This window comes from Anomaloglossus baeobatrachus, chromosome 3 (assembly GCF_048569485.1).
Source record: "Anomaloglossus baeobatrachus isolate aAnoBae1 chromosome 3, aAnoBae1.hap1, whole genome shotgun sequence".
Classification (NCBI taxonomy): Eukaryota; Metazoa; Chordata; class Amphibia; order Anura; family Aromobatidae; genus Anomaloglossus; species Anomaloglossus baeobatrachus.
In genome coordinates, this window is record NC_134355.1 from 38,761,384 (window position 1) to 38,786,514 (window position 25,131).

The window sequence follows — 25,131 nt, forward strand, 5'->3', positions numbered from 1 at the left end:
CACCTTGGGCAGAAAGGACGGTACCGGACGGAGGACTACCTTATCCTGGTGGAAGACAAGATATGGAGAGCGGCAGGAAAGCGCCGCTAGTTCAGATACCCGCCTGATTGACGTGATGGCCACTAAGAAGGCGACCTTCCAGGAGAGGAACGTTAGAGACACCTCCTGCATAGGTTCGAAGGGGGAATGCTGGAGAACAGACAGAACCAGGTTGAGGTCCCAGGGCTCCACCGGAGGCTGAACGGGGGGCACCGAATGAGCAGCCCCCTGAATGCATGTGCGAACCTGAGAGCGAGAGGCAATCCTCCTTTGAAAGAGAATGGAAAGAGTAGACACTTGCCCCTTTAGAGAGCTAAGTGCTAACCCTGCATCCAGACCAGACTGCAGGAAGGACAACAGAACTGGCAAGGAGAAGGTCATGGCTGTGACTTGGTTAGCTTCGCACCAGCGGAAATAGGCCTTCCACGTACGGTGATAGATGCGGGAAGAGGAAGGCTTCCGTGCTTTAATCATAGTCTGGACGACCCTTTCTGAGAATCCCGAGGAAGTTAGTACTGCGGCCTCAACAGCCATGCCGTTAAATTGAGCGACTGTGAATTCTGGTGAAGAAAAGGTCCCTGAGTGAGAAGGTCCGGGACGTCTGGAAGTCTCCACGGAACGTCGGCGAGAAGGTGCACGAGCTCTGCGCACCACGGGCGACGGGGCCAATCTGGGGCCACGAGAATCACCGGTACTCCTTCCGCCTTGATCTTCTTGACTAGCTTGGGGATAAGCGGAGGAAAGAGGTACGGCAGGGAGAACTGCAACCAGGGAATCGCTAGGGCGTCCGTTGTGAGCGCCAGTGGGTCTCTTGCTCTGGAGACGAACTTGGGCACCTTGTGATTCCACCTGGAGGCCAGGAGATCCACGTCGGGGGTCCCCCACCTGGAGCAGATCTGTTGGAAGATTCTGGGATTGAGGGACCACTCTCCTGCGTCGAGTCCTTCTCGGCTGAGGAAGTCGGCGGCCCAATTGTCCACTCCCGGAATGTGGACCGCTGAGATTGCTGGGATGTTTTGTTCGGCCCAGTCGAGGATTTGAGATACCTCCCTCATCGCCGCTCGGCTGCGTGTTCCGCCCTGATGGTTTATGTAGGCCACAGTGGTCGCATTGTCGGACTGTACCCGAACTGGGTGTCCGCGAAGCAGGGACTTCCAATGAAAAAGAGCCAGGCGAACTGACCTGAGTTCCAAGATGTTGATGGGAAGCTTGGTCTCCGGCTCGGTCCAGCGACCCTGAACTGTAAGGTCCTGGAACGTGGCTCCCCAGCCTAGCAGGCTGGCGTCTGTCGTGATGACCTTCCATCGAAGGGGAAGAAAAGATCTCCCTTGAAGGGTGAGGGGAGAGCGTTTCCACCATTCCAATGACTCTCTGACTCGAGGAGGGAGCGCGATTGGCCGATCCAGGGAGAGAAGAGACCTGTCCCATGTTGCCAGCAGGAGACCCTGAAGAGGGCGAGTATGGAATTGACTGTAGGGCACGGCTCCCATTGACGCCACCATCTTCCCGAGAATGCTCATGCAGTACCGAAGGGAGCAACGGGGTGCGCGTTGGAGCTTCCAAATCCCCCTGAGGATAGCTGAGAGCTTGTCCTTGGGCAGAAGAACCCTCGCCTGCGTAGTGTCGAAGATCATGCCGAGGAATGAGATGCGTTGAGCCGGGATCAGAGATGACTTTGGTCGGTTGATCAACCAGCCGAGACGGGTTAGAGTATCCAGAGTGATGTTGAGACTGTCACGGCACTCCGACGCCGAGGGAGCCAGGTATGGGATGGCTATAATTCCCCGGGTCCGAAGAATAGCCATGACAGTAGCCATCACCTTGGTGAAGACTCTGGGAGCTGTCGAGAGCCTGAATGGGAGAGCAGTGAACTGAAAGTGTTGCTCCTGGACCACGAAGCATAAGAATCTCTGATGAGCTGGAAAGATCGGGATGTGGAGATAGGCGTCCTGGATGTCCACCGAGCAAAGGAACTCCCTGGGTTCCATGGACGCTATCACTGAGCGCAGAGACTCCATGCGGAATCGCCGGAGACGGACCCGCCTGTTGAGGCGCTTGAGATCCAGAATGGGGCGGACTGTGCCATTCTTCTTCGGTACCACGAAGAGGTTTGAATAAAAACCCCGGAATCGGTCTTGAGGGGGGACGGGGGTGATGACCCCAGAGTCTCGCATGGACTGGATGGCTGCGAAGAAGCCCTTGGTGAGGGAGAGATCCTTGTGGGGTTTGGACTTGACGAAGCGTGAGCCTGGGACAGAAAAAAACTCTATCTTGTAGCCGTGAGAGACGACGTCTCGAACCCAGGCGTCGTCTATCACGGAAAGCCACGTGCTTCCGAACATGCGGAGACGACCGCCGACCCTGGATGAGGATCCGGGGACGGGGGCCCAGTCATGCGGAGGAGAATCTGTTGGATCTGGAGCTGGAGGGCTTGGACTGCTGGCCACGGGAACGCCAGTGGGGTGTTGCCTTAAAAGAGGGTTTCCGTCTCTCCTGACGTGCAGGGGACCGCTCTCGACGTGTATTGGTGCCAGCGGAGAATTGACGAAAGGGGCGAAAGGGAAAAGCCCATCGTTTGGGAGGGGCACGGGGAATCGTCCGTTGTGGAAGGAAGGTACTCTTGCCCCCCGTAGCTTCAGAGATGATCTTGTCCAGCTTTTCTCCGAAGAGTCTGGCACCAAAAAAGGGAAGACTGGTGAGGGACTTTTTGGATGCTGAGTCCGCGTTCCACGCTTTAAGCCGCAAGGCTCTGCGGATTGCAGTAACGTTGCCGGCTGCCAGGGCTGCGGAAGCTGCAGAGTCGAGTGACGCAGCAACTAGGTACTTTCCGGCATGTGCGATCTGGTCTGCCAGCTCGAGGGTGGGAGCTGCAGCCAGGATGCCACGCCGAAGGAGCTTTGCCCAGGCGGAGACAGCCTTGGAGACCCAGGTGGATGCAAAGGCTGGAGTGATGGCGGAGCCGGAGGCTTCAAAGGCCGACCTGGCTAAGGATTCAATGGTCCTGTCCGAGGGATCCTTAAGGGAGGAGCCATCAGACAGCGGCAAGGTGGTGCTGGACGAAAGTCGGGAGATCGGAGGATCCACTGAAGGGGCCACTGACCATTTCTGAAGGAGTTCCGGAGGAAAGGGATAAAGGACCTGTGCCCGCTTGCATCTCTGGAAACGCTTGTCAGGATGTTCCCACTGTCTGGAAAAAACGTCCTCAAATTCCCTGTGGTTGCCAAAGCTTCTTGGCAGTTTCTTGGCCCTTTTGAAAGGGACCGATTGACTGGTAGGTGCCGGATCTACATCCTTCACCTCTAGGGTCTCATTGACATCAATGACCAGACTGTCCATCATACCGGTCAGCTTGGAGATATGCTCAGAATCCAGATCGGAGTCAGAATCAGGGTCCTGGTCCGAATCTGGGGCTGCCGCAGATGAGGCGGGAGATAGAGAGCATATTGCCCTGGAGACCATAGATGGGCTAGGGGAGCTGGAGGATGACCCTGATAAGGGGCGCTTCCTAGACCTCCTGCGTGTTCTGCCCTGCCGGGCTGGTGACGCTGCAGGCTCAGACTCGCTTTGGGTCACCGGGGGGACTCCAGAGGAGGAGGCAGGCAGGCGCTCTATGGCCGAGGCTAAAGTCTGAGACATCTTAGTTAGGTTATCCACGGACTGAGAGAGAGCTGAGGCCCACCCAGGTATGGGGGCCGAGTCCTCGTTACGGGCGGTGGGGTGCTCCGTAGTAGTCATGCTAGGGGTGCTACAGGCTAGGCAGATGGGGGAGGACTGCCCTGAGGGAAACCTTTTTAGACAAGTGGTGCAGGCAAAGTGAAGAACTATGGCCTGCGGCTGAGAGCGGGTCGCTCTTGTGCTGGACATGGGACAGCAGAGAGGGGGAGAGAGAGAGAGAGAATAGAGCAGAGGGTGCCAGGTGGATGGGGACTGGGGAAGGATCTGCCTCCCAGTGGCAGAGCTTACCCAGATTCTGGCGTCCTGTGCTGGCGCTGGTGCTCCAAGTGTCCTGTCTGAGGCTGCAGGCTGGAGGAGCAAAGGTGGGGGCTCCGGAGAGCTGCCGGTTACTCTGTGAAAACTGCACCGGAACGCTGCCGCTGCCCAGGGAGATCGCAGGCTGTAATGGCGCTGCTGAGGGTGTCCAGGCTGGGGGAGGAGCAGGACAGAAGCGCGAAAAAACGGCGCGCTGCAGGGAGCAGGCATTGGCTGGATGAAACAAGGGCCGTGAGTGGGCAGAAAAGGGCGCGTAGAGGCCTGCTGGGATTGGTTGCTGGGGCGGGCGGGCCTGCTGGGAAGAAAGGACCCGTGCGATAGGTCGGCCGGGAGGGGGCGTGGCCGGCCGGGAGTTAGGCCTGGAGAGAAGCCGGGGGCTAAATTTTGGGATGAGGCCGCAGGGGGAGCCGGAGAACGGCGCCGGGGATGAGAGCGGGGGCAGAGCCTGTCTGAAGGAGGGCCGACCAGGGGTAAGCTATGTAGTGGATCCTAATTCCCTCTTTTCCCCTCTTTTTTTTTTGGAATTTAGCTAAACGGAGCCCCCCATGACCCGGGACAAGGGATGGGTACCTGTCCCGACGGCTGAAAGTCCTCCTTGATCCTGGTCTCCTGGGAACAACATAGGGAGACGGATATCTTCAGGTAATCCTTCGTCTCCCCTCCCTGATCAAGCCGGCTGTGGAGGGCGAGCGTGCAGAGGAGGGGGGCAAGGACCATCCGCCTGTCCCTCTGTGCGGATGCCCCCCAAACAGTCTTGAGAGTGTTAGGGGGGTAGGGTCCTGCCAGACAGACTCGGAGGACAACAGAAGTGGCGGACGGACCCCACTTCTGTGTGACCGGTCTCTAGGGGGGAGAGCAGGGTGAGCTGTTACACCCTGTCGCCCGACGAGCTGTGTCTGGAATGAAAAAAGGGAAAAAATTAAAAATACAAACCTAAGGGGCTGGGAGCAGCCCCAAGTGTGTCCACCTCCTATGGACACTAAGCTTAAACTGAGGAATCATTGCCAGTTGGTGGGTGTATACTGCATAGGAGGAGTTTTCCTTGTTTTGCTTAGTGTCGCCTCCTAGTGGCAGCAGCATACAACCCATGGTCTCTGTGTCCCCCAATGAAGCGATAAAGAAACAATGTACAAAGCAGAGATGCCTTCCTAAAAAAATTACATTTCTGCTTTGTACATAATACCTTAAGACTAAACAATACTCAAAGTGATATACCTGGAGCTGGAATCCCGCAGGCGGCTTTGGTAAACCACAGACGTGGCGGGGCTGATGTTCGGTGTGGCACAGCGGGAAGCACTCAGGTCACACTGGTCTAATAACTTTAGCAGCTCTTCCTCCGTTGGGCCTCCAACATCTGAAAAGAACCACAAACAAAATGAAGGGATTCTGCCGATTGATTCCAGTCCGTCCTGCCTCGTCTGCTCTGTACCTTTTTCTTCGATCTTTGCCACCATATCCATTGCGGTAGTCAGGTCCCACATCTGAATACTTCCATTTGAGTGTCCCGTGAACAGATAGCGTCGGGGCCTGGAGCCCATCCGGCTGGACCCCTCACATTCACGGACAGTAAAACATGTGATGGTCGTGCAGTCTACTGCTTGGATTTCACAGATTCTGCATGAGAAAAATGTATGGTTTACAGTTTGATCGACTACTGAAGGAGACCAACAAGGGAACCCCTGCATGTCAGGGGGTATAAAATGACTAAATAGCGACACCTAAACTGGCCCCTAGACTAGGGTCCCTGCACTGTCCCTTATCTCAGCGGTAGGCTTTATAGTAGCCAGGTCTGAGCCCCCAGCGTCACCCTGACTCCTGTCCGAGCCCTGTTCTTACTCCCACCCTTCACCACCCCTGGATCGGGCCAGAAACACCATAACAAACCCAACAAGTGACACGGTCGGGGAAACAATCAAAACTCATGTACAGTACACATAAACATAAAGATGAGACAATACATGTACGGGAGGGAATAAAGTATAAGGACGTAAGCAAATGGACGACAGAGAACTTCCACACCACACAAACAGCAAACTACAGGTCACCAAAAATAGGTTGCCACACAGACCGGAATCGCAGGAGCATACGCTGAAGCTATTATCGGCAGCAAACAGACAGACTCCCCAGACATAAATAGGGTGGAGACAGCTGAATCGGAATTAGCAACCTGAGTCTCCAATAGCCCCACACCACTCCACAAGAGTTAACTCCTGCAGGACTGGAAGGCAGTGGAAAAGACTCAGCTGATGCCCGACTGAAGCTGAGCAACTAGGAGAGATCAGGTTGTGTGCCGAACTCTGCATTGTGAACATAGTCCGCTTCTGCCTCGGCATCCCACGAGTCCCTGAACACCGCATGACACTGCATAGATCAATTTTTAGCAATCTTCCTGTTTGCCTTGTTATATAAGTTTGTGGCCAGTAAGGTTACATCGTCCTGAGCCCTGGAACTGAGTATCTGTGTGAAGTTTGTCCGCTCCCCCATGTATGACTTTACCCTTCTTCTCATGCTTATCAAAGGCATTAAACATGAAAAATTGAACAAGAATTGAAGAAAAAAAAAAATGTTCTCCCTTAATTTCCTTCTTCCATTTGATCGTATTCATATTACTAATAAAAAGGAGAAATATATAAAGAAATCTTCTTTGTGTGTCCTTGGTTTTCTACCAGATCTCACCTTCTCTTCCTCTTCACTGTTTTGTATGTGGCTGCAGCAGGAGCCTCCCCCCTTCGCTCTTTCTGCAGTAGGACAGAAGACTGAACTTCTGCCATAAGAAGATAAACCCTTGTGTTCTTAGCCCGATTTTCACTAAACATTTTGTTTTGGAAACATGCAGAAAATCCTCCAGAATAACAAATTGTAAAGGCAAAAGGAAACATTTGGACCTTTTCTAAGATTAATTGGCTTCTTATTCCAGAGGTGCTAAATTGTGGGTCTGAGATAGAGAAATTATTAGGGTGAAGATTGATGTGGATGATCAGGTGACAATTGCTTATAGTCCTGTGGAATATGTTGGCGCTATGTTAATAAAAGAACCGGTCTACTACTCAATACACTGATGAGCTATCACACTGCTGGTGGCAACTGTTGGATTTGCAAATCAGCTTCTATTGTCTTTAGTAAGAGATTCCAACACGCGGGAGTGGCCACTAAACAGTGTGGGAGATGTGCTGTACAGGTACCGGATGTGATAAGTGGGTAGATGCGGGTGTCGGACCCCAACCAATCTAATATTCATGAACTATCCCATGGACAGGTTCTCAGTATAAAGTCCCCCAGCAATAGTTAGTGGAAGACCAAACTGTCAGTCATTAGATGTCTCACACTGGAAATGTCTCCTATCCTGTATAATAAGATCTGGAGGCAGATTCTCAGGGAGATCCATGTCGGGACTGTAGATCTTAACAGTTCATTTACATATTAAGAAAAACATGGAATTCTCTGGAATAAGACATCGAATTGCAGGTATCATTTTATTCACCTCCTAGGAAATACATGCACATGGATACGGCTTACGAGGGTTGATTCTAATGACAGATTCCGTTTAAGCACTTTTTCATGTGTAATCTGCCTGAAGAAGACATTGTACGCACCTACCCTTACACTACATAGCCAACTGATGTCTGTGTGCTCAGCTGATCTTAGTCTAATATGTAAGATGGCCTTAAATACAGAGTACAATGGAACCTCTGTTAACGAGTAAGTTTGCGAGAATTTCGCTTAATGAGCAAAGCTTGCTGTAAATTTGTAAATCAGTTTACCAGCAAGCTTTGCCGTACGAGCAAAATACTCACCGCACACACTTCCAGGTCCGTACATGCACCGCGCTGTAACCCGCTCTTGCAGTCTGCACAAACACACACACACAGATTATGCTCACTTTACCTTCCGTTACATTGCCGACCTCCTTGGTCTTGTAGTTCACCGCTACAGGATGTGTATCGGGTAACCATCACGACGAGTGAGGAACTTCCACTATCAGCCGTTAGTCAAAGGCAGCGCGCTGACCAATCAGGGGCAAGCGGCTCCTGTCTTTGACGTCAGCGCTCTTGCAGCGGACGTTTCGGCATCGGTCGCAATGGTTACCCGATCCAAGAACCAGGAGGCCGGCGATGGAACGTAGGGTAAGGCGAGCATAATATGTGTGTGTGTGTGTGTATGTTTGTGCGTGTTTGTGTTTGTGTGTGTGTGTGTGTGTGTAATGGCACAATAGGGCACCAGGATGGGACATTGCACAAGTTGTGGATAGAATCATCTGCATTGCAATGATTTCCTATGGGAGATCTTGCTTTGCTAGACGAGTAACTTTGTTTACAAGCACAGTCCCAGAATGGATTGTTCTCGTTAACCAAGGTTCCACTGTATTATCAAAAATCACCCCTATTTTTATCTTAATATATTATACATGAAAAAAATACTACAGTATATTTCTAAATATAATTTAAATATAAACCCCCCCAAAAAATTAGGATAAAATATTTGCATAACGTGCAAAAATTGATTGCTTGCAATGTATGCAAATTATACATTTATTGGTGAAAGTTGCCGCCAGGCAGTGAGTATGGACGTTCCCAGCATGCCTAGCAGTGTTATGTCAATCTGCAGCACAGAAGTAAAGAACCTTTGAAATAACAGTGAAACCTAGGATCAACCAAATTAAAATTTTTGTCCCCCCCGAAAAAACAACCCAAACCCCTATTGTATTATCCAGTTACCTTTTCCCAGTTGATGACAGCCTAACGAACAGCTTGTTAGTTATAGGAACCACCTTCTGGATAAACACTTGCTGGTCGTCTCGTTCTCCAAAAGGCCCTGAGAGGAGGTTGTGGTAGAAATTAGTTGACTGTGAAGTGAAGCCTAAGAATCTTGGCTTCATGGGAGATCAGTAACATTCACATACACTGCAATGCTGCAGTACTCCGTGTATAGCAAAAGCCATCAAATAATTTCAGGTTTAAGTCTCCTAAAAAATAAAATAAAATTGCGCTCCTTTTTCCAAATTTAAAATAATAAATTAAACAAAAAAACAAAAACACAATGTGAACACTGCCTAATAGACTTAAAGTTGCCTCTCGCCCCAGGAACTGCATGTGACTATGCAGGACGGCCCTGTACCAGCATCGGTGCGTGCCAGGGGCGCGTATGTGTTGGGTGATTTTGCACTGTACCTATATCATTGCCTGATGAGTAGCTGCCATGGCTTTCAGTCTCCTCCAGAGATAGGATTTTAAAGGAAGCGAGTGGAGTTGAGCCCGGCTGGGTGGAGATCATCCCTCTGAAGCGCGTTACTGTCCAGGTCCGGACATGGTTATTATCGGCACAAACTAATGTGAAAACACAAAAACACCATGCAGGTCATTTACTATAAAGCGGGTTTAGATTTACACAAGTGTGTGTCAATATAAAACAGAAAATAAAAAAAATAAATAAATAGACACACACACACACACACACACAGTGTTCAGCATAACTGAGTACGCCCCCTTTGAAAAGCAAGATTTGAATCAATATCTCACTGAGCACAAGAACAATTTCCAACAGTTTGACAAGAGTTTCATAAAACATTTAACCCATAACATTGAGGGTTATTAATATAATTTATTACAAAATTGGTTTCAGTTTTATTCAAATTAGTTGATGCAATAATGAGTACACCCATCAAAAATTACTACAGCTAGTCTTTTGTACAACCTCCATTATTTTTAAGGGCAGCACTAAGTCTTTTAGGGGTGGAATGAGCAACATTTGTCTTTTTCATTTCTTCAAGAACGAGCTCTGTTGGAGTCTGGATTCTGGACAGTGAGGATACGTTGTCTCTTCAGAAACCCCCGTAGGTGTTCGGCTGGGTTCAGATCAGGAAACACTCGGCCCCAGAATCCTTTTCCCCCCGTTCTTCTTCAGAAATACAGATGTAAGTTTTGGATCAGTCATATTGGAAAAGTGCACGTCTACCAAGCGCACGGAGTGATAACAGCATCTTCTCTTTCACTACAGTGAAGGACATCTGTGAATTCATGATCCCATCAATGATATGTAGCCCCCAACAGCAGCAGCTCATGCTGCCCCACATGAGGACACAGCCCCCACCATGGCTCACTGTGGGCACCATCATTGGGGGGACACAGAAAGCCATGCTGCCACCAGAAAGCTGACACTAAAGACTGCTTTACACGCAGTGACATCACTAGCGATGTCGCTCGTGAAAGCACCCGCCCCCGTTGTTTGTGTGTCACGGGCAAATCGCTGCCAGTGGCGTACAAAATCGCTAGTACTCGTCACACTACTTACCTTCCCAGTGACGTCGCTGTGGCTGGCGAACAGCCTCTTTTCTAAGGGGGCGGTTCGTGCGGCGTCACATGGCAGGCATCCATTAGAAGCGAAGGGGCCGAGAGCAGCGGCATGAAAGTCACGCCCACCTCGTTGCCGGAGGACACAGGTACGGTGCTGTTCGTTGTTCCTGCGGTGTCACACGTAGCGATGTGTGCTGCCCCAGGAACGACGAACAACCTGCGTCCTGCACCAGCAATGACATTTGGGAAATAGACGACGTGTCAACAATAAACAATTTGGTGAATATTTTGCATCGTTAGCGGTCACTCGTACGTGTCACACGCAACAACGTCGCTAACGAGGCCGTATATGCGTCACGAATTCCGTGACCCCAACAACATTTTGTTAGCGATGTCGTTGCGTGTAAAGCCCCCTTAAGACTAGGCTCAAATATATTTTTGTATATTTTCTGCAAGCAAATTTTGTTGTCTTGTTAGTAAAGAAGCTGTTTACAAAATTTAGGTTTAATAAACTTTGTTTTATTAACCAAAAATGTTGAAAAAATGTATGGTGGAGTTTTTTTTGCAGCATTTTTTTTTTAACTCTCCATTTGCTTTATACGGGTGAAAAAAACAGCAAAAACACTGTGTATTGACATGTTGCAGATTTAAAAAATGCTGGAGTTTTCCAATTCAAACAGGAAGAAGGGAATTTTGTTTACTTACCGTAAATTCCTTTTCTTCTAGCTCCTATTGGGAGACCCAGACAATTGGGTGTATAGCTTCTGCCTCCGGAGGCCACACAAAGTATTACACTTTAAAAAGTGTAACCCCTCCCCTCTGCCTATACACCCTCCCGTGCATCACGGGCTCCATAGTTTTGGTGCAAAAGCAGGAAGGAGGAAACTTATAAATTGGTCTAAGGTAAATTCAATCCGAAGGATGTTCGGAGAACTGAAACCATGAACCAAAAGAACAATTCAACATGAACAACATGTGTACACAAAGAACAACAGCCCGAAGGTAACAGGGGCGGGTGCTGGGTCTCCCAATAGGAGCTAGAAGAAAAGGAATTTACGGTAAGTAAACAAAATTCCCTTCTTCTTTGTCGCTCCATTGGGAGACCCAGACAATTGGGACGTCCAAAAGCAGTCCCTGGGTGGGTAAAAGAATACCCCAATAAAAAGAGCCGACAACGGCTCCCTCTTACAGGTGGGCAACCGCCGCCTGAAGGACTCGCCTACCTAGGCTGGCATCTGCCGAAGCATAGGTATGCACCTGATAGTGTTTCGTGAAAGTGTGCAGACTCGACCAGGTAGCCGCCTGACACACCTGCTGAGCCGAAGCCTGGTGCCGCAATGCCCAGGATGCACCCACGGCTCTGGTAGAATGGGCTTTCAGCCCTGCAGGAATCGGAAGCCCAGAAGAACGGTAGGCTTCAAGAATCGGTTCCTTGATCCACCGAGCCAAGGTTGACTTGGAAGCCTGCGACCCCTTACGCTGGCCAGCGACAAGGACAAGAGCGCATCAGAACGGCGCAGGGGCGCCATGCGAGAAATGTAGAGCCGGAGTGCTCTCACTAGATCTAACAAATGCAACTCCTTTTCACATTGGTGAACTGGATGAGGACAAAAAGAAGGTAAGGAGATATCCTGATTGAGATGAAAAGGGGATACCACCTTAGGGAGAAATTCCGGGACCGGACGCAGAACCACCTTATCCTGGTGAAAAACCAGGAAGGGGGCATTGCATGACAGCGCTGCCAACTCCGACACTCTACGGAGCGATGTGACTGCCACTAGAAAGACCACCTTCTGTGAAAGATGTGAAAGGGAGACATCCCGCAGTGGCTCGAAAGGTGGTTTCTGAAGAGCCTTTAGCACTCTGTTAAGATCCCATGGTTCCAGCGGCCTCTTGTAAGGTGGGACTATGTGGCAAACTCCCTGCAGGAACGTGCGGACTTGCGGAAGCCTGGCTAGACGCTTTTGAAAAAATACGGATAGCGCCGATACTTGTCCCTTGAGAGAGCCGAGAGACAACCCCTTGTCCATTCCGGATTGAAGGAAAGACAGAAAAGTGGGTAAGGCAAACGGCCAGGGGGTAAAACCCTGATCAGAGCACCAGGATAAGAAGATCCTCCAAGTCCTATGATAGATCTTGGCGGACGTTGGTTTCCTGGCCTGTCTCATAGTGGCAATGACATCTTGAGATAAGCCTGAGGACACTAGAAGCCAGGACTCAATGGCCACACAGTCAGGTTGAGGGCCGTAGAATTCAGATGGAAAAATGGCCCTTGAAGAGACCATTCCCCTGCGTCCATGCCCTGGCGACTGAGAAAGTCTGCTTCCCAGTTTTCTACGCCCGGGATGTGAACTGCGGAGATGGTGGAGGCTGTTGCCTCCGCCCACAGCAGAATCCGCCGAACTTCTTGGAAGGCTTGGCGGCTGCGCGTGCCGCCCTGGTGGTTGATGTACGCGACCGCCGTGGCGTTGTCCGACTGTATGCGGATCTGCCTGCCCTCCAGCCACCGATGGAATGCCTTTAGGGCTAGGTACACTGCCCTTATCTCCAGAACATTGATCTGAAGGGAGGACTCTGTCGGAGTCCAGGTTCCCTGAGCCCTGTGGTGGAGAAAAACCGCTCCCCACCCTGACAGACTCGCGTCCGTCGTGACCACAGCCCAGGATGGGGGCAGGAAGGATTTTCCCTTCGACAGAGAAGTGGGAAGAAGCCACCACTGAAAAGAGGTTTTGGCTGCCAGAGAAAAGGAGACGTTCCTGTCTAGGGACATCGACCTCCTGTCCCATTTGCGGAGAATGTCCCATTGGAGTGGACGCAGATGAAACTGCGCAAAGGGGACTGCCTCCATCGCTGCCACCATCTTCCCCAGGAAGTGCATGAGGCGCCTCAAGGGGTGTGACTGGGCCCGAAGGAGAGAGTGCACCCCAGCTTGCAGCGAACGCTGTTTGTCCAGCGGTAGCTTGACTATCGCTGAGAGAGTATGAAACTCCATCCCGAGGTAAGTCAGTGATTGGGCCGGAGTCAATTTTGACTTTGGGAAATTGATGATCCACCCGAACCTCTGGAGAGTCTCCAGAGCAACGGCCAGGCTGTGTTGACATGCCACCCGGGAGGGTGCCTTGACCAGGAGATCGTCTAAGTAAGGGATCACCGAGTGGCCCTGAGAGTGCAGGACTGCCACAACGGATGCCATGACCTTGGTGAAGACCCGTGGGGCTGTCGCCAGGCCGAAAGGCAGTGCCACAAACTGAAGGTGTTCGTCCCCAATGGCGAAACGCAGGAAGCGTTGATGCTCTGGTGCGATCGGCACATGGAGATAGGCATCCCTGATGTCGATTGATGCTAGGAAGTCTCCTTGTGACAACGAGGCGATGACAGAGCGGAGGGATTCCATGCGAAACCGTCTGGTTTTCACATGTCTGTTGAGCAATTTGAGGTCCAAAACGGGACGGAATGATCCGTCCTTTTTTGGCACCACGAACAGGTTGGAGTAAAAACCGCGACCCCGTTCCTGAAGGGGAACGGGGATCACAACTCCTTCTGTCTTCAGAGTGTCCACCGCCTGAGCAAGTGCATCGGCTCGCTCGGGGGGCGGAGATGTTCTGAAGAAACGAGTCGGAGGACGAGAGCAGAACTCTATCCTGTAACCGTGAGACAGAATGTCTCTCACCCATCGGTCTTGGACATGTGGCCACCAGGCGTCGCCAAAGCGGGAGAGCCTGCCACCGACCGAGGATGCGGTTTGTGGAGGCCGAAAGTCATGAGGAGGCCGCCTTGGAGACGGTGCCTCCGGCGGTCTTTGGAGGACGTGACTTAGACCGCCATGCAGAAGAGTTCCTCTGGCTCTTCTGTGGCCTGTTGGACGAGGATGATTGGGATCTGGCTGAGGGCCGAAAGGACCGAAACCTCGCCTGAATTTTCCGTTGCTGAGGTCTTTTTGGCTTGGATTGGGGTAAGGACGAGTCCTTTCCCTTAGATTGCTTAATAATTTCATCCAATTGCTCGCAACAAACAATCGGTCGCCAGAAAAAGGCAAGCCGGTCAAGAACTTCTTGGAAGCAGAGTCTGCCTTCCATTCGCGCAGCCACATGGCCCTGCGGACTGCCACCGAATTGGCGGATGCTACCGCTGTACGGCTAGCAGAGTCCAGGACGGCGTTCATGGCGTAGGACGAAAAAGCCGACGCCTGAGAAGTCAAAGACGCTACTTGCGGAGCAGAGGTACGTGTGACCGCATTAATCTCAGACAGACAAGCTGAGATAGCTTGGAGTGCCCACACGGCTGCAAAGGCCGGGGCGAAAGACGCGCCTGTGGCTTCAAAGATGGATTTCATTAGGAGCTCTATCTGCCTGTCAGTGGCATCCTTGAGCGATGAACCGTCAGCCACTGCTACTACGGATCTAGCCGCCAGTCTAGAGACTGGAGGATCCACCTTGGGACATTGAGCCCAACCCTTGACTACGTCAGAGGGGAAGGGGTAACGTGTGTCATTAAGGCGCTTAGAAAAGCGCTTGTCCGGAAAAGCTCTGTGCTTCTGGACAGCATCTCTGAAGTTAGAGTGATCGAAAAAAGCACTCCGTGTACGTTTGGGAAACCCAAACTGGTGTTTCTCCTGCTGTGAAGCCGACTCCTCCACAGGTAGAGGCGGGGGAGATAGATCTAGCACCTGGTTGATTGACGCTATAAGGTCATTTACTATGGCGTCCCCTTCAGGTGTATCAAGATTGAGAGCAACGTCAGGGTCAGAGCCCTGGGCTGCGACCTCTGCCTCATCCTCCAGAGAGTCCTCAAGCTGAGACCCCGAACAGCGTGATGAAGTCGGGGAAGATTCCCAGCGAGCCTGCTTAGCCGGTCTGGGACTGCGGTCCGTGCCGGAGTCCTCCACGTGATATCTAGGGCCCACCCCAGGAGCATGCTGCGGCGCAGACCGAGAGGGGCCTGGGGACGATGACCCCGCAGTGCCCGGGGCCTGTGTAAGGGCCGGTCTGGACTGTAAGGCTTCTAGTATCTTAGCAGACCATTTGTCCATAGACTGAGCCATGGATTGTGAAAGTGACTCAGAGAGTTTCTCAGCTAAAACTGCAAACTCTGTCCCTGCCGCCTGGACAGGGGAGGCCGGCGGTTCTGCCTGGGCCGAGGGTCCCGCCAGTGCCCGAGGCTCCGGCTGAGCGAGTGCCACAGGGCCCGAGCATTGCTCACAGTGAGGGTAGGTGGAACCTGCAGGTAGCATAGCCGCACAAGAGGTACATGTTGCAAAATAACCCTGTGTCTTGGCACCCTTGCTCCTTGTGACCGACATGCTGTTCTCTCCTAGGAGAGTAATCACTGAGGGTATATAGCCAAAGGCTAAACACTGCGGCCGAACCTAGAAAATGTATAATATATTATATATTTATATATATATATATATATATATATATATATATATATATATATATATATATATATATATATATATATATATATATATATATATATATATATATATATATATATATATATACACACACATATACAGTTCGGCACCCTAGGGGAACCAGCACCGTGTGACCGGTGTGGCTTACCGACCGCCCAGAGCGGTGTGTGTCCACCAAATCCCCTGCCTTGGGTCTCCCAGATCTGCAGCCAGAAGTCCTCCACCGGCAGAATGTGATTAAAACATGGCTGCCGGCGTTCTAAGGGGAGGAGGGAGCCGTGGGCGTGATCAATAAAGTGCGGGAATCTGGTGCCCCAGAGTGATGAGTGAGGGGGGAGGAGGACACTAAAGTATGCTCCAGCCCTCACAGTCGGCGTCAGGCCGACCATCCCGCCCTTACCCCTGACTGGCAGGCCCGGGGGCGGGAGTTTAATGCACTAGGCCGCAAAAGCCGGGGACTAAATTTAATACCGCGGCCGGCAAGCAGGCGCGGTTGGCGCTGTAGTCCCGATCGTGACACAAAAACAGCAGCCGCTGCAGCGTCTGAGACCAAGTGCTCCATGCACCGTCCCCAAGGGGACACAGAGTACCTTTATGATGCAGGGCCTGTCCCTGATGATACTCAGTCTCCTGTCCGTCAGAATCCCACAGGGGCTGCGGAGGGAGCCCGGTCCCAGTGCCTGGATGACCGGTTAGGATCCCACTTCTCCCAGAGCCTCTAAGGGATGGGGAAGGAAAACGGCATGTGGCTCCAGCCTTTGTACCCGCAATGGGTACCTCAACCTTAACAGCACCGCCGACTTAGTGGGGTGAGAAGGGAGCATGCCGGGGGCCCTGGGGCCCTCTTTTCTTCCATCCGATATAATCAGCAGCTGCTGCTGACTAAAATGTGGAGCTTGAGTGAATGTGTGCCTCCTTCAACACAAAGCATAAAAACTGAGGAGCCCGTGATGCACGGGAGGGTGTATAGGCAGAGGGGAGGGGTTACACTTTATAAAGTGTAATACTTTGTGTGGCCTCCGGAGGCAGAAGCTATACACCCAATTGTCTGGGTCTCCCAATGGAGCGACAAAGAAAAAAGAAATGTGCACGATATTTCTAAAGTCTCATAGCTTTTGTAAAAGCAGCTTTTAAGTGGCATAAGAAAAGTCATCGCACATAGCGACCGAGAGCACAGTGCTGAAACGGTCACACCATATCCTCTCTGGACAGCAGGACCCTATTCCCCAATGTAGTCGGGTTCAGGTGACTAGTCGGACGGTCCTTGCTTTTGCCTCCAGCCCACCACAGTGAGGTTTGTCCTAGAAAAGATGATTCCAGTGACCCCAGGAGAAAGTCTCCAAAGTCTCTGTGAAGATGGAAAGCCAGAGTCTCCATCTTCAGGACAGTTAAGTGTATCCTGCACTCAGCGTACATGGTAGCCCCATATAGCACAGTCCTCCATCTTTGCATAGGGACTCTAAAAAGCTAGTGGCGGCTCCCTGTGTCTGTTCCTCCTGATTTGCTGACTCCCGCCGGCTTTCAGCAGGAATCAGGGCGCTTTGACACTATTATATGAGCCATTCTACTGTAAGATCACCCTTCCAGGTGATCCCCATTCTTCCACCACTCCTAGTGGTTTCTTAGGTGTCAGTACGTTAATTTAGTTCCCGATACTAAATTCACGCAAAGTGAGAATGCTTTAATGGTGAAGTGGCAAAATACTGTACAAGAAATGGCCTATGTTTCGATCACCTGACCTTGTTCATGGCCGCAGCAGAGAAGGAGACATATGCGTGTTGTTGAAGATGCCTCGTGGCATTACATTATCAGTAGCGCTGATAGTCACCTAGCCATGGCAGAGATCTCTCTGATTCTTGTCTCAGCAAAACAAAGAATTCCAGCACTATCAGTGGTCCACATACCCGCCTTAGACTACTGTGCTGTGGATTTCATAATCCATGACGGGCTATCCACAGATGGATTGTCCCCTCGCCTGGACCTCTTCCTCCAGATTTGTCTCTGGAGGGGTATGCCAGATCTCAACATGATACCATTCAGACTGAACCAAAATTGTTCAAGAAGATAAGTCAGAAGGGTTTCAAGTCATTCCCGTGAAGTTTCATCAGGTGGCCAAGCATCTAAGGTGCTGCGTTTAGGTTGGAGTCTTCTCTATAGGCTGTGGTTCGGATCCGATATCAATATTTTTTTACATGGATTGGCTCAGAGGATCCTGGTATGCAGAAGTAATTGAGCCTTTTCAAAGTTGTTCCATGGAGATTGCCAGATTGTCCAGACCATCTTCCCGAGGGTCCACTCTTTGTCCCGTATTCGTGGTTGCTCACTTTATTGGCATGGTTGTTGAACCATAGTTCTGAAAACTTCAGCTTTCTCCAGTCATTCTGACTATTATTGGAGCACAGATGCCCTCGTCTCATTCCATTCTTCATAATTGGATGGGATTTTTTCATAGTCATGTATCCAACCATGTGGCCTCTATGCCCTTCTCTTTCTTTATGTTTTTTAAGCCCAGGTCTTGACTTTGGCCTGGCTATCAAAAAGGACAGGTTTCTGTCCTGCCTTCTTCCTTTTAGAAGCATCTGGCTTAAAAACCCCAAATTAGGTTTTCAGGGGATGAACCAGTAGGTTATTCTTACTAGTCCCCCTTGGATCCATGGGATCTTATCCTGGGCTTTGATATCTTTTAGAACTTTTCCTTGACCTCATCGGGACATCTTCATCCTTTGCTTTTCTGATAGAATTTACTTTTAGTAGACCATTCTCCACCTGGAAGCTATTCCCTGTTGCTCTCTCTTCCTTATTTTATTTCTCCAGGTTAAGTTGGTTTTTGTCTAATACCTACTTTAATGAGAAATATTTCCATCTTTTTTTTTTCCACTATTCTCTCATCTGTCTGAATAATCTTCACTTAAGTTGGACATGGTCAGAGTGCTGCTTAACTATCAGTTGGTGGCAATCTCATTAAGATGCTCAGACTTTCTGTTTGTCCTTCCGGGAGGCTCTTGTAGAAGTCATCTCCAAGGCTTCCAAGGTCTGAGTGCCTGTGCCAGGGGTCAAGGCTCACGTCACCCAGGCAGTGAAGGCTTCCTGGACTGTTCACCATCAATCACCTCTGTAAGCGTGCAACTTCATCCTCCATACACACTTTCTCAAATTTCACAGAGTTAATGACTCCGTTTTGCCCGACACATGTCTGTGTATGAGCGAGCAGCAAACAGTAGAAACCTGGGTTATGGTCTGAAGGTTCAATCTAACAAATGACATGTTGTTCTAGCGTTCTTCTATTTCACACTCTACAAAACACTTTGGGACGTCCTACGTCCCCCAAGAAAAGACAATTTTTGGTAGTCACCATAAAAAGAGAATTTTGTTACTTACCGTAAATTCTTTTTCTTATAGTTCCGTATTGGGAGACCCAGACCATGGGTGTTTAGCTTCTGCCTCCGGAGGACACACAAAGTACTACACTTAAAAGTGTAGCTCCTCCCTCTGAGCTTATACACCCCCTGGTAGCCAGTCCTAGCCAGTTTAGTGCAAAAGCTGAAGGAGAATAGCCACCCACAAGTAGAACCGAGTAAGAACCGGAACAACCGGAGACTCTGTCCACGACAACAGCCGGTGATAACACACGGAACAAGAAAATTGCCAACAGGCAACAGGGAGGGAGCTGGGTCTCCCAATACGGAACTATAAGAAAAAGAATTTACGGTAAGTAACAAAATTCTCTTTTTCTTTATCGTTCCTTTGGGAGACCCAGACCATGGGACGTTCCAAAGCTGTCCCTGGGTGGGAATAAACAGAAAAAACTAAGAAGTAGGCGGACCCTAACTTCACAAGTGGGCGACAGCCGCCTGAAGGATGAGTCTGCCCAAGCTCGCATCTGCCGAAGCATGAGCATGCACTTGGTAGTGCTTCGAAAAGGTATGCAGGCTAGTCCAAGTGGCAGCCTGACAGACTTGTTGAGCCGTAGCCTGGTGCCTAAAAGCCCAAGAGGCACCGACAGCTCTGGTCGAGTGTGCTTTGATCCCCGGCGGGGGAGGCACCTGAGTACTCTGGTAGGCGTCCGAAATGGTCGATTTAATCCAACGGGCCAAGGTCGGCTTAGAAGCAGAGAGACCCTTGCGCCGCCCTGTGGTTAGCACAAAAAGAGAGGTGCACCGCCTAAGCGCAGCGGTGCGAGCCACATAAATCCGGAGAGCACGCACCAGATCTAGAGTATGTAGCGCTTTCTCAAAGCGATGAACAGGGGCCGGACAGAAGGAAGGCAAGGAAATATCCTGGTTAAGGTGGAAGGGAGAGACCACCTTAGGAAGAAAATCCGGGGTCGGACGGAGAACTACCTTGTCTTGGTGAAAAACCAAAAAAGGTGACTCCGAGGAGAGCGCAGCCAAATCAGAGACTCTCCTGAGAGAAGTTATGGCAACTAGAAAGGCCACCTTTTGAGAAAGACGATACAAAGAAACCTCCCTAAGAGGCTCAAAGGGGGGTTTCTGCAATACCGTGAGGACCAAGTTAAGGTCCCAGGGATCCAAGGGCCGCCGATAAGGCGGAATGATGTGAGACGCACCTTGCATGAAAGTGCGGATCTGAGCCAGCAGGGCGAGACGCCGCTGGAACAGCACTGATAGAGCTGACACTTGTCCCTTGAGAGAGTTGAGGGACAGTCCTAGCTTCAGACCGGACTGTAAAAAAGACAGAAGGGTCAGCAAGGAGAATGGCCAAGGAGGATGGCCGGAAGAGCGACACCAGGACAGGAAAATTTTCCAAGTCCTGTGATAGATCTTGACGGAGGAAGACTTACGGGCCCGAGTCATAGTGGAGATGACTTCAGGAGGAATACCAGAAGCCGTCAAAATCCAGGACTCAAGAGCCACGCCGTCAATTTGAGTGCCGCAGAATTCGGGCGGAAAAACGGACCTTGCGAGAGCAGGTCTGGACGGTCCGGAAGATGCCACGGCATCTCCACGGACAGTTGGAGCAGGTCCGGATACCAAGCTCGCCTGGGCCAGTCCGGTGCAATGACTCAACGGCCCTCCATTCTGATCTTGCGCAGGACTCTGGGCAAGAGAGCTAGAGGGGGAAACACGTAGGACAGGCGAAACTGGGACCAGTCTTGAACGAGAGCGTCCACGGCGAAGGCCTGAGGATCGTGGGAGCGAGCCACGTAAACCGGAACCTTGTTGTTGTGACGGGATGCCATTAGGTCCACGTCCGGAGTGCCCCACTTGCGGCAGATTGACTGAAACACTGCCGGGTGCAGGGACCACTCGCCACCGTCCACGGATTGACGGCTGAGATAATCTGCCTCCCAGTTTTCTACGCCAGGGATGTGGACTGCGGATATGGTGGACTTGGAGTCCTCCGCCCATTGAAGAATGCGTTGGACCTCCAACATTGCCAGGCGGCTGCGTGTCCCGCCTTGGTGATTGATGTAGGCAACCGCTGTTGCGTTGTCTGACTGGACTCGAATGTGCCTGCCCGCCAACAGGTGGTGAAAGGCTAGGAGAGCTAGAAGCACAGCTCTGGTTTCCAGCACATTGATTGAAAGGGCTGACTCAGACGGAGTCCAAGTGCCCTGTGCTCTGTGGTGGAGATGTACCGCTCCCCAGCCGGATAGGCTGGCATCCGTGGTGAGAATCACCCAGGACGGAGTCAGGAAGGAGTGCCCTTGGGACAGTGAGAGGGGTCGAAGCCACCACTGAAGAGAGTACCTGGTCCGTGGCGACAGAGCCACTAACCTCTGTAAGGAGGAAGGACGCTTGTCCCAACAGCGGAGAATGTCCAGCTGCAGAGGACGCAGATGGAACTGGGCAAAGGGAACCGCCTCCATGGACGCCACCATTTGACCCAGCACCTGCATCAGGCGCCTGAGGGAATAACGGCGGGGCCTCAGGAGAGAGCGCACCGCTAGCCGGAGAGACTGCTGTTTGATTAAGGGCAACTTCACAAGTGCCGGCAAAGTCTCGAACTGCATCCCTAGGTACGTGAGACTCTGGGTCAGAGTCAGAGTGGATTTGGGAAAATTGACAATCCACCCAAATTGGGCTAGGGTTGCGAGAGTGAGCGAAACACTCCGCTGACAGTCTGCGCTGGATGGACCCTTGACCAGAAGGTCGCCAGATAAGGAAGCACTGCTAACCCCTGGAGGTGCAGGACCGCAATCACTGCCGCCATGACCTTGGTGAATACCCGAGGGGCCGTGGCTAACCCGAAGGGGAGAGCCACAAATTGGAAATGATCCTCTCCTATCGCAAAACGTAACCAACGCTGATGTGACACTGCGATTGGCACATGTAGATAGGCATCTCTGATGTCGATGGACGCCAGGAACTCCCCTCGGGTCATAGAGGCAATGACTGATCGCAGAGACTCCATGCGAAAATGCCGCACCCGGACATGCTTGTTGAGAAGCTTGAGATCCAGGATGGGCCGGAAGGTACCGTCCTTTTTTGGAAGTAGGAAGAGATTTGAGTAAAAACCTCTGAACCGTTCCTGAGCGGGAACTGGGACAATCACTCCGTTTGCCTGCAAGGACGCCACGGCCTGCGAGAAGGCGGCGGCCTTGGAGCAGGGGGGAGTTGAGAGAAAAAATCTGTTTGGAGGGCTGGAAGAGAATTCTATCCTGTAGCCGTGAGATATGATGTCTCTCACCCACTGATCGGAGACCTGCTTTAACCAAGCGTCGCCAAAGTGGGAGAGCCTGCCACCGACTAAGGACGTGGCTGGAGCGGGCCGAGAGTCATGAGGAAGCTGCCTTAGTGGCAGAACCTCCTGCGGTCTTCTGCGGACGCGCTTTTGGGCGCCAGTTGGATTTCTGATCCTTGGCTGAGTTAGCGGACGAGGCGGAAGGCTTAGAGGATGACCAGTTGGAGGAACGAAAGGAACGAAACCTCGATTGATTCCTACCCTGGGCGGGTTTCCTGGTCTTGGTTTGTGGCATGGAAGTACTCTTCCCGCCAGTAGCTTCTTTAATGATTTCATCCAGCTGTTCACCAAACAGCCGTGAACCAGCAAAAGGGAGCCCAGCAAGAAACTTCTTGGAAGAAGCATCTGCCTTCCACTCTCGAAGCCACAAAATCCTGCGGATAACAAGAGAATTAGCTGAAGCCACCACAGTGCGGTGAGCAGCCTCTAGCATGGCAGATATGGCATAAGATGAAAAAACTGAAGCCTGAGCAGTTAAGGTAACCATCTCAGGCATAGATTCCTTGGTGAGGGAATGCATCTTCTCTAGAGAAGCAGAGATGGCTTTGAGAGCCCACACTGCTGCAAAAGTCAGGGAAAACGCGGCCCCCGCAGCTTCATACACAGATTTGGCCAGAAGGTCAATCCGACGGTCAGTGGAATCCTTAAGTGAGGTGCCGTCAGCCACCGACACAACGGTCCGGGCTGAGAGCCTAGACACCGGAGGGTCTACCTTTGGGGAGTGAAACCACTCCTTGACCACCTCAGGTGGAAATGGAAACCGGTCATCAGAACCACGCTTTGGAAAGCGTTTGTCAGGGCAGGCCCTGGGTTTGGTCACAGCGGTCTGAAAACTGGAGTGGTTAAAGAACACACTCTTCACTCTCTTAGGCGAGGTAAACTGATGTTTTTCTGCCAAAGAGAGTTGCTCCTCTGACACTGGCGGATTGAGATCCAGCACAGAATTAATAGAAGCAATCAAATCACTAAGATCTGAGTCACCCTCAGAGAACTCGATGGGATACATAGCCTCCGAGCCCCCAGTGAGGGCATCCTCCTCATCTTGAGAGTCAGCTCTTGAGACAGAGCCGTGGGATGGGGAGGGGGAGGAAACCCTGCGCCTTCTCTTAGAAGGACGGGGTCTGGGATCAGATGATGAATCCTCCGTGAGCTCCGATGGACGGAGGTCAGAGGATAGGAGGACTCTGTCAAGAGTATTAGAGGCACCCTGTGAGGGGGGCTGATGCATATTCATCAAAGTCCTGGACAAAAGTCCCATGGACTCAGCAAATGACTGGGATATGGACCTAGAAAAAGACTCTACCCAGGCCGGGGGTTCAGTCACAGGTGCAGCAGCAGCCTGAGAGACCACTGGGGGTGAGACTCCAGGCTGTGGCACCGCCAAGTTAGAGCAACCATCACAGTGTGGATAAATGCTCGGGTCAGGCAGCAGGAGCTTACATGCAGTGCATGCAGAATAAAGCTTTGGAGCCTTGCTCCTTGTGTGAGACATGCTGCTGGAGTGGGGGCTTTGCAGAGAATGAACCCCAGGGAGAATATACAGAGGTCCACAACCGGAGACCGGCTGTGGCTTACCAGACCGCTGAGCGCGGTGTTGTGTGCCCTCCAGATCCCGAAGCCCGGTCCCCCAGCGCGCAGCACCTCAGCAGAGATGCAGAATGCAGGATGTCCCAGAGCAGAGTGAACTCTGCCTGAGAAATGGCCGCCGGAGCGAAGAGAGGGGGCGGGCCTAGGGGCGTTCCTATAAAAAAGAGCGGGAAAATAGAGACCTGCAGGGAAGGAGGGACGCCCCAGCAGTGGGGAGTGTCCCTCCCCTGTGTAGAACGGCCGCTGGGAGGAGTCGAACCTGTCCCTCTGCATGAGTTACATGCGAGGGCAGGAAAACGAAACTAGGCCTCCGGCGAAGCCGGGGCCTAAATTTAAGCGGCGAGGCCGACAAGCAGGCACCATCGGCGCGGTTCTCGGGCAAAAGCTAGAGAACCCGCCGGAAAAGTTAAAAACAATCACATACAGCATACTCTCCCCTTACAATAAAGAACCGGGACCCCCAACATAAATGTCTCAGGTACTTAGCTGCTGAGACGCAGGGCCATGTCCCTGGGGATGAGCGCTCCGGTCCAACAGAATCCTCAAGGGGCTGTGGATGGAGACCGGACTCCTGCAAAGCATGGAGACCGTGCTGGCTCCCACTTCAAGCCAGATCCCAGAAGGGATGGTGAAGGAGCACGGCATGTAAGGCTTCAGCCTTGTAAATCAACCTTAACAACACCGCCGACACAGTGGGGTGAGAAGGGACATGCCGGGAGTCCAGACATGGACCCGCTTTTCTTCAAACTCTTTCCAAAAGTCAAACAAATCAGATGAGAATGCATGTGTGGATGTATGACCTCCTGAACACAAAGCGATAAACTGGCTAGGACTGGCTCACCAGGGGGTGTATAAGCTCAGAGGGAGGAGCTACACTTTTAAGTGTAGTACTTTGTGTGTCCTCCGGAGGCAGAAGCTAAACACCCATGGTCTGGGTCTCCCATAGGAACGATAAAGAAAATTCCTTTCCCATAGCCTTCATTTTGGCACACAGTTACCATCCTTATGGTCCTTCAGGATGTTTTTCTTCCAGAGTGGCCTATATCTTCTTGCTCTGTTCTATTGCACAGTTCTTAGTTGATGTATCACTTTATCTACTGCTTT

At 51.5% G+C, this 25,131-nt stretch overlaps 1 protein-coding gene across 1 annotated transcript in view; it reads right to left on the bottom strand.

Moving 5' to 3' along the window:
* Positions 1 to 25,131, bottom strand: part of KCTD3 (potassium channel tetramerization domain containing 3) — a 148,338-nt gene that overhangs the window by 11,046 nt on the left and 112,161 nt on the right. Inside the window, exons 14-17 of the mRNA XM_075339133.1 lie at positions 9,198 to 9,353; positions 8,745 to 8,841; positions 5,459 to 5,643; positions 5,245 to 5,383 (exon numbers count right to left, since the gene is read on the bottom strand). Coding sequence (XP_075195248.1) covers positions 5,245 to 5,383; positions 5,459 to 5,643; positions 8,745 to 8,841; positions 9,198 to 9,353 — 577 coding nt within the window. The remainder of the gene's footprint in view (positions 1 to 5,244; positions 5,384 to 5,458; positions 5,644 to 8,744; positions 8,842 to 9,197; positions 9,354 to 25,131) is intronic.